This window comes from Ceratotherium simum, chromosome 3 (genome assembly GCF_057802395.1).
Source record: "Ceratotherium simum simum isolate JZ-2026a chromosome 3, ASM5780239v1, whole genome shotgun sequence".
Lineage (NCBI taxonomy): Eukaryota > Metazoa > Chordata > Mammalia > Perissodactyla > Rhinocerotidae > Ceratotherium > Ceratotherium simum.
Genome location: NC_141902.1, coordinates 86083631 through 86099454, shown reverse-complemented (window position 1 = coordinate 86099454; position 15824 = coordinate 86083631). Strand labels below are relative to the sequence as shown.

The 15824-nt window shown below is 41.0% G+C and overlaps 1 protein-coding gene across 3 annotated transcripts in view; it reads left to right on the top strand.

Annotated features, from left to right (window-relative positions):
- The window catches only part of MCTP2 (multiple C2 and transmembrane domain containing 2), a 232977-nt gene that overhangs the window by 64337 nt on the left and 152816 nt on the right, over window positions 1–15824 (top strand). For all 3 annotated transcript variants that reach the window (XM_087428888.1, XM_087428886.1, XM_087428887.1), the window contains one exon: window positions 865–973. In XM_087428888.1, coding sequence (XP_087285014.1) covers window positions 865–973 — 109 coding nt within the window. The remainder of the gene's footprint in view (window positions 1–864; window positions 974–15824) is intronic.

Below are 15824 nucleotides of genomic sequence, written 5' to 3'. Positions count from 1 at the left end.
AAATAAGTGAACGATAAATTATTTTATCTGTCCTTTCTCTTTGGAAAGACAAAAATTTGAACTGGTGCAAAACTGTAGTTCAAAACTTCAGTTGGATTCATTTAATAAATATTCAAAAATAGACAAGTTTGGCGGCATGCCCATAGGAGTTGATGCATTCCTGGAGAGGGAAGTGAACTGCATTAGGGGGAGGTGAGACTGTGAGGGTAAGAGTAGGGGACACCAATAGGGGGAGCCAGAAAATGAAATAAAAATATGCAGAAGGTGGGAGAACGCTGCATAGAGACAAAGTGAGGCACCTATGGACACAGGGGAGGGCCGTGTGTGGGATGGACATGCAGGCTCAGTGGGTGAGCAGCTGAGTGGTTGTGAGCTGAAATTTTTTTCTTCCAGGCAGAGGAGGTGTACCCGAGTTGATAGAGGTTGGTGGGAAGGTGAGAAGAGATAAGGGAGACATTATATCTGAGTTTGGAAATGTAGACACGTGTCGTGGGAGCTAACCCCACAGCTGCACTTCTGCACGCTATTTCCTCTCTCCGTGCTCCACCGTGAGTTACAGCATAAAGAATCCTGCAGGAAATGAAAGAGTTATATTTATACCACTTATCTATTCTTCTTGAAAAGTTAATATTGCAAAGATATCATCATGATGGCCGCTGAATGCTGATAGAATCCCACTGGGGAGAAGTAGAGAGAACATGTTAACAGAGCAGTGTAACCAAGTCATCAGAGGGAGTGGGAGTGGGAGATGACACTGAAGATTTGCCATTGTAGTGAGCATTTGTTTTTCCTTAAATTAAGAAGTGTTTCTGAAGCTCAGTTCCTTGGGCCCAAGACAACTGACTTACTTCTCCGTCTGTGCAGACCCTCGGGGAAGCTGGCGATGGCTTGAGTAACCTGCCCAGCCCTTTTGCCTACCTCCTCACCATACACCTGAAGGAAGGCCGGAACCTGGTCATCCGAGATCGCTGTGGTAAGGCCTGGCTCTGATAAGCTGTTTGTAGTCTGCAAACCTTTCTCTCTCCCCTTGTATCCACGTTGTTAGTCTTTTCTATCTCAGCATGGTTTATGGAGCTCAAATCTAAGCCTCTCCAGGTATCAAGGCATTTGCAGCAGATTATTTAGACATGCTGAATCTTACTGTCTTTTTCTATTATTAAATTAATAATAATCATCAGCATCCTCATCACGTAATACACATAGATGGAAATGCCCTTTGAACCGCGCTCCTTCCTGCCCTGAAATCCCACTGGGCTCCCCTCCCTCGGGATAACATCTGTTCCCTGTATGTGATTGATTTGTTCACCTTTTCCACCTGTTTCTGTGTATTCACACACACACGTATACACATACATATATATATTTAAACTAAAATGATATTGTAATGTCCGTATTATTCAGCAATAAGCTTTTTTAACTTCACAATATGTGTTCAAGATTGACCATGCTTTTCCATGTAAATATATCTTTCTTTTAAATACCATACAATATTCCATAGTATGAAGTGTTATTTATCTGTTTCTCTCCTAATGATAGCTGTTTTCCTCCTCCTTTCTCAGCAATATAAATGATGCCACAATGAACATCCTGTGTATGCCTTTGTATATAGATAAGGATGTATCTTAGAAAAAAATAGCGTGTCTTTAAGAGCAGACAGTGGAGCCAGACTGCCTGAGCTCAAATCGCGGCTTCTCCATTTATTGGTGTTTGATTTAAGAAATGCTCCTTGACCCTCTGTGCCTTAGATTCCTTATCTGTAAAACGAGGATAGTAATATTAACCTACCTTATAGGCTCTTGGAAGGATATATAGTAACTTATATAAAGGGCTTAAAAACTACCTCTGGTTTCTAGCACTTAATAAAAGTTAATTGTTTTTAGCAGCTGGGACAGAACTCAGAAATGCAAGTATAGGCTCCAGGAGATGCACGGTTTTAAATTTGAAAGATGCTGGCAAATTGCTCTCCAAAATGGACAAAGTCTGCTCTCTCCTACACTGTGTTTACGTGTTCCCCATCTTGTCACTGTTGAATATTTACTTCCATCACTCTTCTGAGTTTTCAACAGTCTCGTGGGTCGGGTGTCGACTGTGCTCCCTGGATTACGATCATGATGAACGTGGCCATTTGTATGTACTCTTCTGTGAATTTCTCTCTGTATCCTTTGCCCAGTTTTCAATTGAGTTTTTTCTTCTAAATTTTTGTAATTCTTTATAATTTTCAGCATTAACATTTGCTCATTATATGTTGCAAATACTTTTCTCCTAGTCGGTTGCTTATCCCTCATTTTTATGGCCTCTTTTGTCCTTCAGAGGTTTTACTTTTCATTATAGGCAAACATATCTGTTTTTCCTTTGTGGTCTTTTTTCATTTATTTTGTTTAGTAGGCAGGACCATTTTATTCTAAAGAATTTTGTGTCTTTCTTCAGGTCTTGGCCAATTTCTCCTGCTGCTGCCAATTTCTCCTGCTGCTGCCTCTACTCTGTTTTGAAACACCTGTGAAACGAAGGGTGGGCCTCCTAGACTCTTTTATCTGTCTGCTGTCTCTCTTAGCTTTTCTTTCTCATTCTTCCCATGACTTTTTCCTTTTCAGAAGAATTCTCAGCTTGGTCTTCCAGCTTAGTCATTTTCTTTCAGCTTACCATTGGGCCATTGCGTTCACCTATTGACTTGTCATTGCTTTCATTTTTATAACTGCCTATTATTGTTTCATGAATGAGATGATGCCGTCCTGTTTTTGAGAGTATTAGGTATACATTTAAAATCCGTTGCATGCTTGATCCTTTGGATATCAGTTTGTTGTGTTTGCTGCTCATCTTTTTATTTGTGTGACCCTGTTCCACCGTATCTGGATGCTATTTTTGCTTATTGCATCTTGCCTTCTCTGAGAGTGAAGAGGGTTGGGACGAGCAGCTGGACCGGGTGAGCCTGTAGTTCAGGCTGGCTCCTTCCCATTCCTCCTAGTCATCACCAGCTCCTGGTTATCACCTGCCACCTAAAGCCTTCCTCTCTGGATTACTGCTCATGCTCACTGTTCCTGCTTGCAGTCAAGTGCCCTTGCTGGTCATTGCTTGACACAAGGGGGAGAGGACAGTTCTGGCCCACCCAGATGCTCTGCATATGCTGTGCCAACCAGCCACAACCACAGCTCAGGCCATTTTCTGCTTCCCGTATCTGCTGCCTCCAAGCTTGTAGCATTCCTGATTCACCTGCCACACACCCTCCCATCCTCCCATCCCACCTCTGCCCCTGAAACCTTTTTTGCTGTGACTCTCTACTGTTCATGTTTTGGGCTATGGAGCCTTCCATCAATCTGATCTCACCTGACTTCCATCTTTCAGGGCTATATAAAATATGCCCACTTTTTTAAAGAAAACAAATTAGTATCTCTCTCTGTCTCTCTGTGTATCTTTTTGTATTTTCTCAGTTGTAGGATTTCAAAGTAGTGAAAAAAATCTCCTTTTCTACCTATTGGTAAATAGTATTTTCTTTCAAAATCATAATTTCTTATCTATCAATTGTGAAACTTCTTTTGTTCTGTCTTTGTGTGCTATTGTTATAAATGTATGCATTTTAATAGATGTATTTCTTATGGCTTTTAATGATTCGGGGCAGATAGCATTTCACACCTGAAATAACATCTAAGGGACATGATCATAAACTAGTGTAAAGTTTCCTCCTACGAATATCCTGACTCTTTCTCTGAACCTGCCTGGTGTCCATGGGTGCTTCTGTCAAATAATGATCACCATCAAGCTTGTTTTTTGAAAACTTATCTAGAGATTAGAAGTCTGTTCTGTGGAGAAGGTATTTAACTTTACTAGGAAGAAAGTGTTCTAAACCTTTAAGAAACGTGCTCTGTTTTAAGTTTTTGGAAACCTCCAATAGTATGTAACTTTGGAGATGTGCACAGGCCCTGGACCTCTTCTACGGGCCAGCTGCCCCTTTTCCAGTTTTCCCATCTTTTCTGCTTCTTTCTCCTATTGATGTGAGTTATCTGGTGACACCACCCTTGATATGTCATCCTGATACACTTACAGCAGATTCCTAGTAGATGGTCAGTAAACTTAGCAGATGATGAAGAAGCCATGTATATAGTAGAAAATGACTGAAACAATGGGGTTTATGTGTGTTTGCTCTGTGTCTCGCTGTTTTAGGGCCAAAGGAGAGACTGTAGTCTGTGCTCTAATCCCAGCCATTGTCACGTCTATCTGCATAGTTTCATCACAATTAAAACATCACATGACAGTTTGGCTTTATCTTGTGTAAACCTAATGTTATCGAAGTATAAATACCTAATAAGGAGTCTAGGTTATAAACTGTGCTGTTCCAGCACCTATGTCATTTATAACCAGTGGTAACTGTTCTTGTCTGTCTTCTTATATTTATTGGAAACATTAATCATTATTTATTAAGCAAATAGCCCCCTCCCAGCCAGTTCTTTTTCTATACTTGGGGGTGTGGCATGCCTCCCTATACTGTGACTATATTAATTTCTGCTTAATTTTCACAAATATTAAGTTAGTGACCAGGGTATGTTCCGGAGCCCACTCCGGAAGCACTCAAATGTCCACTGTTGATGTAGGCAGGGATCATAACTCTTGGCTCATGTGCTCCCACACCTGCCTCCTTTGCCTGGACTGACCTTACTTATCAATATAGCTGTATGTTCTGTGGAACCCAACACAATCTCAGAATTTTATCCAACACAGTTTTTTGGAGCAGTAGTTCTCAAACTTGAGTGAGCATCACAACAACCTGGAGGGCATATGAAAATACACATTGTCCCCATCCAGGGTTTCTGATTCAGCAGGTCTAGGGTGGGATCCAAAAATTTGCATTTCTAACAAATTCCCAGGTGATGCCAATGCTTTTGGTCTAGGAACCACACTGTGAGAACCGTTGTCCTAGGCAGCTACTGTCTACTAGTGGGCGCTGGCATTTGAAAAGAAACATATGCTTCTCCTGGTAGGTGAAGTTTACCTCTCTCTTAGCCACATTTTCTTTTCCCAGGGCTAGACCTCATTATGTATTTGCTTTCCAGTATTGGTCTCAAACTTTACTTAATTTGTTTTCTCTGAACATAATTTTATTTGATACTAGCCCAATTAACATAATTTGGTACAAAGAACTATGTGATATGCTGAAGTAATAAATATGAAAGAATTTTTGAATTATCTATAAATTTACAGTATTTATTCTATATAACGTGTTCTCCAATTCTGTAGATATCAGATTGATAGCTGACTGTTGCAACACTAAATATCCTTCAATATCTATTCAAATGGTACTCCTCCTTTGTAGTCTTGTAAGTTTTTCACAGACACAGGCTCCCTCTCATCTCAGTCCTGTAAAAAATTTACCTCTATAAAATATACACTTTTATCCTTAATTGGATAAGTGACTGATCCTTCCTGTTAAGGTATTAGCACTATATTAGCTGGGAGACTATTTTATTCATCTTTGTACACCCTACTGTGCAATACTGGTGGTTTGCACATAGAATGCTTTTAATAAATTTTAGTTCTTCATTAAGGATATCCAACTTAATTGCAAGACTTAAAGAAAAGGAGTATTAAAGGCTGTAGTAAGAGGGAAAACATCTTCCCAGAAGGGAACAGAGTTCATTTACTCACTCCTTTCCTCAGCAAGCATGATTGAGTCCCTTCAAAGAGACGAGCACTGCACTGGTTCTCAACTGGGACCTGGTGATTCAAGTCAGGAAAAGGACTCACGAGATTTTAGAGATGCAGGATATCATGCAAATCACCTGCTTCAACCACTGACTTAACAGAATCTTCAATTCAGGAGATTGAAGTACAGACACTAAATGACTTGATCAGGGTCTCGTGGGGAGGCAGAGGTTGGGGCAGGACTCGGGGCCCACTAGGTGGCTCCATGGAACAGAGAGAGGATTTGGACAGTACAGTCTAGTTTTCTCAGCTTGGGTCTTCTTATGGAAGCTTACTCAACCTCTCTGAAATTTAATTTACCCATCCGTAAAATGGGCATGATGTAACTTGCCCTATACTGTGGTTATAAGAGTTGAAAAAAAGAAAGTATATATTGCATAGTGCCATACATATAGCAAATAGTCAATAACTGATAATGTGTTATTAGAGTTATTAATGAATAATAATAATGAAAATATCCCATGTCCCTGACTCCCAGTACAGAGCTTGTCTGTGTCAACATCCCCATCGTGACCTGAGCAGTCGGTCCTTGGCTTGGGTCAATTTGTCAGTACCCCTGTGCCCTCTCTCTATGCTCCATCTTCAGCATAGGAGTTTGTTTATGTTTTATTTTCCTTATATATTGAATCATGTATTTAATGTTTCATTCTAAAATATAATAGATCAGATTGATCAAATAGTGATTTTCAGTTATGACAGGGAGGCCTTCAAAGGGTTGTTGATGTGTGTTGTTGCATCCTTGACTGTAGAGGAGCTGCTCCAAGATAGTTAAGTCAATTGCGCGGTCTCATTTTTGAATTTTTGGGGAGAAATAACATTTTTGATGAGTCATTCTCTGCTAAGGAAAGAGTTCGATATTTTCTTTGGGTTGTTATGTAATCATTACTGCTTATGTAACTCTCCCTCTAGAACGTGGGTTGGCAAACTTTTTCAGTTCAGGGCCAGAAAATAAGTATTTTAGGATTTATGGGCCATAAGGGCTTACTTACAACTACTCAACTCTGCTGGAGGAGGGCCAGACAGCCATAGATAGTGTGTAAACTAATGGACACCACCGGGTTCCAATACAACTTGATTTACAGTTGTCTTGGGCTGGATTTGACCAGGGGCCAGTTTGCCCACCTTGGTCTAGAATATTATGATCTGATTTGGATTTTTGCTCTAAGAAACTGCTTTTTAGAGTTGGCAAAGTAAAAATTGTATTTAAAATAAAGGAGATATAATCTAATCAGGAAGTGATCTCTTGATCACTTGACATGATCACATGAATTGACACTCATGCTTTCAAATTAAGTATCTAAGGAAGCATTTCAGGAATATGATATAAAATAATGCAGAAAAATCTGGAAAGATTGGGTAGAGAACTCATGTTCTTCTGTATTTTCACAGGCAGTAAAGGGAAGAGTCATGGTATCCCTCTCAGGAAAAGACATTTTTGACACACCTCAGGAAAGGTGTGAAGAGGGGCTTAGAGGGTTTATGATTTAGGATTGGAACTTCTGGTCACTTCGCCATCCAGGAACACGTGGGGAGGCGCCTCTCGGAAACCAGGGCACCCCCTCTCTGTCACCACAACATCAGGACAAGGGACTTCCTTGGTGTAAAAAGGGCTGTGAACATTTTATCTAGATCTCTCACTTCTCTGCCTCAAACACAGGGCTGGTTTGTTAAACAGACTATCAAGGTGGGATTTTGAGATTTTCTGGGGGTTTTGGTGAAGTTCGTTAAACCACAAAGCTGTTGATTGTTCTTTGGGCAGAACCAGGAGGGAGCTCTGGCTTCAGAACAATGCATAGGGTATGCAATGGTGTCGGGAAAGTAGTGTGTAGTTGTCACCCAGGGCACCTCAGGGTGTTTAGTTGTCAACATCTCTATCCTTTGTATGGAATATGTGTGTGTGTGTGTATACACTGAATAGACCCAGCAAAACCTACAGATCATTAAAAAGAACAAAGTTAGTGAGGGACTAAGTAATAACTCACTGTCATGAACATGCCTATCCATCCATACGTCACTGTGGATAGAAGGATCATATTATGGGAGGCTGAGAAGTTTTAATTAGGTCGTTCTAGAAGCGTGGCCACATTTAGAAGGTTGCTTCTTACAGGTCATTTTCCAGTTCTTCAAGAATTTCCTTCCACTCTCTGGCGTGTCATCCTTCAGCCTTTACTGGACTCAATCCAGTATTGGGGAGCCCAGTACTAATGAAGCAGCCCCGTGTTTTTGCTGGGCAACTTGGGTTGCGATAGTGGTCTTTCTAAGGATGAGCCTCACTCGAATGCTGTGAAATGTCCAGGCATTGCCTTGAGCTCGCCTTCTTGAGTGATCTATAGGAGAAAAATCACAGCCCTCCTCCTCTCTCTGCTCTGTCCTGGTTACTGCCTGTTGCCCGTCTGCAGATCTCTCTTAGTCTCTGTCTAACCCTTCCCCCTTCCCTGTGTTGGAGGAGGTCATCGACAGGACACGACCGGCACTTGACCCTCCAGCTGGACCTGGGTCATCAGAGGCTCCTCACCCCCTCCCCTTGTCCTTGGAATGTACGCTCTGCCCACCGTTCCCACAGTGGGAGCCGTGTTCAAGGACGCAGCCTTGAGAGAGCAATGTGTTGTTGACGCCATCTGGACACTTTACATGATGGAACCCGTTAAGGCCTCTATATCAACTTTTAAGATTCTGGCGGGCAGCTGCAGAGATCTACTTGTCTTGTGGCAGCCCAAGACAAGCTTCCTATGTAAGTTCTCTTGCTTATGAAACCTGCCACCACCCAGTCTGGAGTGGCTGCCCCTTTCTTGGATCTCTCCTTGCCCTCTGTGTATGGGAGCCCATTTCAGATTTCACCCGGGAAGCTCCTAAGGTTTTGAACCAACACCCTGTCGCTCTATCTTTCTATTCCCCTCTTCTTCCTCCTGATTCTTCCTTTTACTCCTTTGTAGTCCCCATTTCCTTCTCATTTTGTTTTCTGGAAGGTTCTACAAGGTGTAAAGTTTTTGGCCAAACAAGACACATGCCTGTTTTAAGTTCTTGATCTGAGCCATTGTCTAGTACCTCTTGAGGGTCTCAAAATTTGACATTGATAAAGCAGAGCAATATGATATGACCCATCAGTTTTAAGTCCAACGGCTTCATAATTGGGTTGACGCATAGAGAAAGTTGAACCTTGGCTCAATATCCCATGGAAGGGAATGTGGCCGAGAAGCTATTTCGATGTCTTAGAGCTGGTAGTGCTCATGCCAGCAGCCCTGTTTCCTAGGCCTGCCCTGAGCACCAACTTTGTGACATGAGCAGGTCTCTTGTCCTGGGAAAAATGCTCTGCTCCAACCCCCTTAAATCCTACAACATTAATTCCTGGAAAACAACAGCCCTCGCATTAAAACCCTGTTATAACGTGTGTCCTGCTGTGGACTGGAAGAATACTGTGTTGCTGGTGCCCTCTGGTGGCCAGTTTTCAGTATTGCAAAAGGGAAAGAAAAGCCCTCTGAAGCTCCCTGTAACATTACTAAGGCCATAAAAATCACTGGCTGTAGGCCTGAAGGTTGAGGGTTGATGGTCTTTGTGATGTGAGTTTTAGCTGGTGAAAATTCATGACATCTTCATCCAGCAAACTGCTCTCTATTCCCCACACAGGTAGATGGCTGTTCTTTGTTTTCAGAGCAGGGACAGCTTCATTTGCACATTGCATTCATACGAATGCATTGCGTAAGTCATTTTCCTATTTGAAAGGAATAGTTTAGACAAAAGATTTAAAGATCTCCCACCAGTGTGAAAATTCGGCTATGTAATAGGTGTTTCGTAAATTATCGAACTGCTACCCAAATGTTCAAATGTCTGGACCTCTGATTTCAGTCCTATTTTCCTTTTACTGATTTTTAAAAAATCAGATCACTACAATATATTCAATACAAAAGTCCAGGCAGCAATGACCTAGTGCGATGCCTTCATCCACGCCGGGTTTTCCCATGTTGGTCACCATGAAATCTAAGGGGCATTTTCTGAGTCAAAGTTAATATGGGGAAAATAAAACCATCAATCCACCATAGAGTCCTTATTCAAATAATGCACCTTTAAAACCCAGTCTCTCTTTCATTTCTGCTGTCTCACAAACGGAAAGTAGGAACTGATCTCGGAAAACACCCTTAACAACCACTCTTTGCTCCCATGGGGGGAAGGTGAGGGGACAAAATCTATCTCAAAAAGAGAGAAAAGCAAAAGATGTGCAAAAGGTGCAACAGATTCTGAAGAAACTGGGAAGAAAGGGCATTATAAAACCAGCGGAAATGCCATAAAGTCCTTCCCTTTCCCAGAGGGAAAACGCAAAAATAAAACCCAAACAAGGAATAACTAAAACCAGACACAGCAATAATAATAGGTCCTGTTTACGGTAAATTCCTAGGTTACCCCCCACACACACATGTCCCCACACGTGCCCACATGTCCCCACAGGCACAGGCATAGGTTAATCCTCACCGTCACTGCCGGGTGATGTCCCAACAGTGTTCTAACCCAGGTGGTTTGCACCTGGAGTCCACGACTCTTACCACCGTCCAGGGCTCCCAGCACTTCACAGCACGCACAAAGGAAAAGGATGGTTTTGTTGGGCACAGCAGGATAAATGGGAGGGACCACTGAGAGGCTGGCCCCATCCCAGCAGAGCTGCCCCGAGGCTGAGAGGATGAACACTTCAGAGTGCCCCATTCAGAGCACACCAGTTGGGAAGCTCTACGCTGCTCCTCATACACAACACAGAGTTCTAGAAACACCCACGTGTCCCTCGGTTATAAAAAGGAGAACGTGTTTCTCTCTTAGTCTAATACAAAAGTATCCTTTCTTTTTAAAGAAGAAATATATAATCATAAAAATTGTACAATCATAAAAATTTTATTTTGAGAAGAAATTAAAAGCTGCAGAGGGCATCATTCATCATTCTCTGTTTCATCAATGTTCCAGATCAGGAGCATTCAGCATTTTTATTATTGGCAATAATGCCACAGCAAACATTCTTGTGCCTAAATCTGTGTGTACAACTTTCATTTTCATGTCTTTGCAAGTCATTTATTCGAATGGGTTGGATGTTTTCTGTCACACGATCTGAGCATTTCAAGACTCTCATTGCAGAATTGCCAGCTCACTCTTGAGAAAGACTTCTCTGTTGCACTCACCCACCCATAGCGGATAAGTGGTCCACTTCCGTTTCTCACCTACTCTGGGTATAGATTATCTTGGTTAATTTGATAGAGAAAAAGTATTATCTTGTTTTTGTTTTAATCTGTACTAAGAAATTTGGACCCTTAGATATGTCTGGAGGTGAGATATTTGCTTCTCCTTTGTCCAGAGCCTATTCCGTCCTTCACTGTTGCTCATTCTTCTTGTTCTTGGATATGTTCACATATATTTTTCTAATTTGTCATTTGCCTTTTAATTTTGTTTTTAAAGTTTTTGTTGCAAAAATCTTTTCAAGTGTTACAATCCTGTTCTGGATGGTTTCTTCCTTTGTTTTTGTACCTCGAAAGGCCTTTTCTCTCTTGAGAGAGGTACACATTGACCTATATTGCTTCCCTTTTCTGTCTGGTTTTACATTTTTCATTTCTCTCTTTGACTGTCTCACTTTTATTTTGATTACTGACCTGGAGTAGGAACTTAGTTTTACTTTTTGAAAAACATGGCTATTTAATTAGCTAGGACTAAATACTATATTCCTTTTCCTAATAATTAGATTGCCACTTTTTAAATTCTGTATTGAAATGCAATACCTATTTGGGTCTGCTTCCTGGATTTCTGCTGTGTTCTTTTATTCAAGTGCCAGCACCACACTGTATGTTTTACTGTATGGAAAGGTCACAATCGGTACTTTTTATTTTGCAAAAATTGGGGTTTGCTTCACATTGGAGTACCTTCTCTGAACTCCAGATGGCATGAGATTATTGGTATGCTTGTGTGGGAGCCACAGGAGCAGATTTGGCCAGTGTATCAGAAAGACTAGCACTCAAGAGCGAACTTGAAACTTTCAAAGATGCGAACACTCATCCTGGAACACGGGTAGCCATTGGTTTTCCTGCACTTGTTGGGTTTCACCGAGGTCCCGTGGCAAGCAAGTGGAGCTGAGTTTTGAAAGCTGTTTCTGTTGATTCCTTTCCCACTTTGATACAGTTATCTTCAGTCCCCCATGTTTGTCCTAATAGCCTTTAATGTATTTCCACAAGTGAGCTCTTTTCTCTGGAGATTTTTGTGGTAGGTTTTGTTTTGATACTCTATGCATCTTCATGGATTGATTAGAAGGTCTTGATGCTCTCCTGCTTTATAGAGTCAGTCACCTGTTCTTTCAGTGGGATTGTACCCAATTCCTATGAAGTACCCTGGAGCAGAATTCGCATGTTTCCTATCTCTGCTGCAGGTAACAGATTGCCTTACACTCAACTGAAGATCATTGACTTGAATTTAATTAAGCATGTCTTCCATTTGGTTCAATGGGACATCTCTATAGCAGGTGGTTTTATCATGTGTTCATTTCTATACCAATATAATACGTGCAGCATTGTATGCTGTGTTTCCAGTAGTTCTTTGTGCTTACTTTGTTTCATTGTCTGTGATGTCAATGTGATGTGTTCTGCTTGAGGGTCTGTGCATGTTTTACCCAGAGAGTGAGATAAACAGAGGGTGTATCTGTGTATTTCTATATGTCCGTGATTTCCTCGTGGCTTTATTTTGATTTCAGCTGTAGCACTGGGCATTTGGTTCTATCATGCCATCACACCTCAAATATTCTCGTGCTGAATTTGAGGCAGGGAGCATGGCATGTAATGGTGAAGGGTATTAGTCCAGAGGCTATCACCATGTATCAAATTACATCCAATCTTAGTAACCCAAAACAACTATATGTTCTTAAATTCTGGGGGTGTGAATTTAGACAAGGCACAAGTGGCCTGTCTTGCAACACATTGCCTGAGGCCTCAGCTGGGAAGACTTAGAGGCTGGGCTATTGGGACTGATCACTTGAAGACTTGAAGGCCTGTTTACCTCCATGTTGGGTGCCTGGGATGGGATGACTGGAAGGCAAGGACTGTTCCCCAAAGGAAGCCATTCATGCAGCGTTGGCTTCCTCACAGCATGGTGGCCTCAGAGTTGTCACACTTCTTATGTGGCAGCTCAGGGCTCCAGGAATGAAGGTCCAGGGCACAAGGCAGGAGCTGTGTCACCTTTTATGGCACAGCCTTGGAAAGAACACTGCATCACTCCCACCATACTGCATTGATGGGAGCGGTTGCCCCGATTCAAGGGGATGGGATGGGTACCCTGCTTATGGACGAAAGGAGTATCAAAAGTTGGGGAGTTATGTTTTAAAATTGCTCTAGTTCTGAAGGCTTTACAGTGAAATGGATCTGTATCTGAGGCTTGGCTCTGGGAATGCACTAACTTTCCTCATCCTTAAAACAGCAATATAAATAGTGCTTATCCCTTATAGTTTTTGGAGGATTAAATGAGATCACACCCATTGTTAGTGTTATTACTAAACTTCAGTCCTTTTCTCTCTTTTCCATAAAGGCTGGTGTCCGTTTCATTAGACTTAGATTTATGCTTAAACAATATCTTGGGCTTGGAACATTTTTCGTATTTTTTTAATGGAAGGGAGAATGTTAAAGTATTAATAATGCGTGTACTTTGCAACGTGGGTTTCTGGAACACCGAGAGCCGACATATGTATAGATCTGGTAGTTTTCACCATTTACAGAGACTCTGGCTAGTGTCTCTGTGCATTGGCTCTCTGGTTTCCTCTTGTCTTATTTCTTTTCCTCCTATCTCCTTCTAGTCTCTTTGTACTGCTGCATCCCAGCCATTGCCTTTCCTCTCTTTCTTCTTGTCATGTTGTTATGTCCTCTTCTGACTTAACCTGGATCTTTCCTTTCTGGTGGTACAGGGACAGCCATACATGATGTCTCTAAGCAGAAGTTCACACCCCTGTGTGCTTCTAATCACCTGATCAAGAATAGGGGTGCACACCTCTTCTCTTAATGACCACTTCACCAAAAGCCAATGTGTTCAATAATCTATTCACCAAATGGCTTACTTATTGAATTTATCAATATATCGACAATGTTTTTCTTTCATCTGTTTATAAATTTATAGCTATTTATTTTTAGAAAGTTATTGGATGAGACCACTTAAAAACAACTTTGGAGGTCTCTGGGTCATATTAGTTAACTGGTTATGAAGACAAAACAAAAACAGAATTTTAAATAATATTTAATTTGTCTCAGGCCAAAGAGAAGGTAGAAGAGACTGGACATGTCATAGCCTAGGCTGCAAAGCCTGGAAAGGGGATGGGTAAGGACAGAAAAACAGAGGATATTAGGAGGAAGACGGGTGGGGAGAGGCCTGAGAGTAGGGGACGATAGGGGAGTCTGGGGGTGGGGTGGGTGGGGCTGAAGGAAGTTTAAGGAGGCCCCAGGAGGACCTCCCTCCTCACAGCTCCCTATGTCCCATTATTTATTCCATATGAAGTTTATAAATAGTTCAAATAGTTCAAATTAACAAGTTTGGGTAAAATTGCTAACTTTACATCATTGATCCCACTGTAGATTAAATTGGCCATTGGAAATTCTTTCAGAATTTGGATTTTGGTAAATTGCTTGGAGCTATTACATCTCAGAGTCTACTTGTGGGCAGGCCTTGCCCAAGGGGCCATTGGGGTGTTATATGCGGTTGGGCTCCCTTAGAGGAGGGAAGTCAATCATACTCAGGGGAAAAGTTCTGGAATAGTTCAACCAGGATGTGCTAAATGGCAAAACACAGACAGACAGCAAGGCTGGTAGAATGTTAAGGAGGAAACTGTTCTTTTATGGTTGGTAGTAAAAGAACAGCTCCAAGAAGCATGCAGCTGCCATATGCAGTTGGATGGGCCAGGGTGAACCTGGGAATGTGCATCTTCCCTTCATTTCATTTTAGTGGATAAAACCTGGCTTGGAATTCTGCTAGGCTTGAACCTACTGCTATCTTAAGTGATATAAATTTTGCTCAGCAAAGGAAAAGTAGTTTATTCTTTCCCATGTGACTGTGGAAAAATGCCCTCTGAATTTCCATAATGCCCATTGTGGTTTCTGAAGCAGTCAGTTAGGAATGCAGCACTGGGGCACAACTTGATCTGAAAATCTCAGTTTAACTGCTAGAGGGCAGCAGCAGCTGTGCAAAAATCTTCCGTAGCATTTTTTCTGAAAATCAGATCTGGCTCTTTTATTTTAGCCAGCCTCAAAGAAAGTCTGAACTGGTGGACCCCATAAAAAACAGATCAGGTTTAGTTCTTTTTCGGGCAAAAAGAAGAGATTCCAAATATGTGTGTATATTGAGAAGGTTCTAAATGTATGTATATAAAGAGAATGAATAGTCACTTATTACTCTTAAGCCAGAAGATAAGAATAAAGTCAAATTTATACCTTTCATATGTTTCCAAATACTGTTTATGCAGGATGCATTCATCTATATGCAGATCAATTTCCCTACAGACTCGGTAAATAATTGTTGACTTGAATCTGAACTATTAAGATCTGCCAACAAAAATTATCAGATATTACAAAATGTAAACTTGTAAAAATATGGAGATAGTTTCCTTTCATGAACAAACAACTACTCTGAGAAATGCATTTAATTAGGAAACTTTTCTAGCTTAAGATGACTTTTCTTTTGGAGAGACTGTATGGTTAAAGTTTTTAACTTAGCAAATGAGTTTTGCTGATAGTAAATAAGTGGGTTTTGCCTGCAAATACTGCTTTTGCTTTCAGTGCAGTGGATTTTTAGTTCAAATTAGGAGTGATGTTTTTTAAACTATATTATGTAGTAAGTTTTCATATATATGCACAAATATACGCATTGATAACCATTAAACTGATTAGTAAAAGTATATTTATAGGTATGGAAGGAGGCTGGTGTGTTATTGACTGAAGACAGCAGGTAAAAAATACAATATGAAGGCTGATTCCTTCTTGTGAAAAGTATGTGTGTTTGTGTGTAAGGTCTAAGTACACATCAACATATTAAGCTTTTCTAGATGGTGGTAATTTTCTTTCTTTTTCTTCTTTTTTTTTAAGTGCATCTTGACTTTCTACTTTTTCTACTATGGCTATGAGTTGTTATATTAGAAAAAGCAA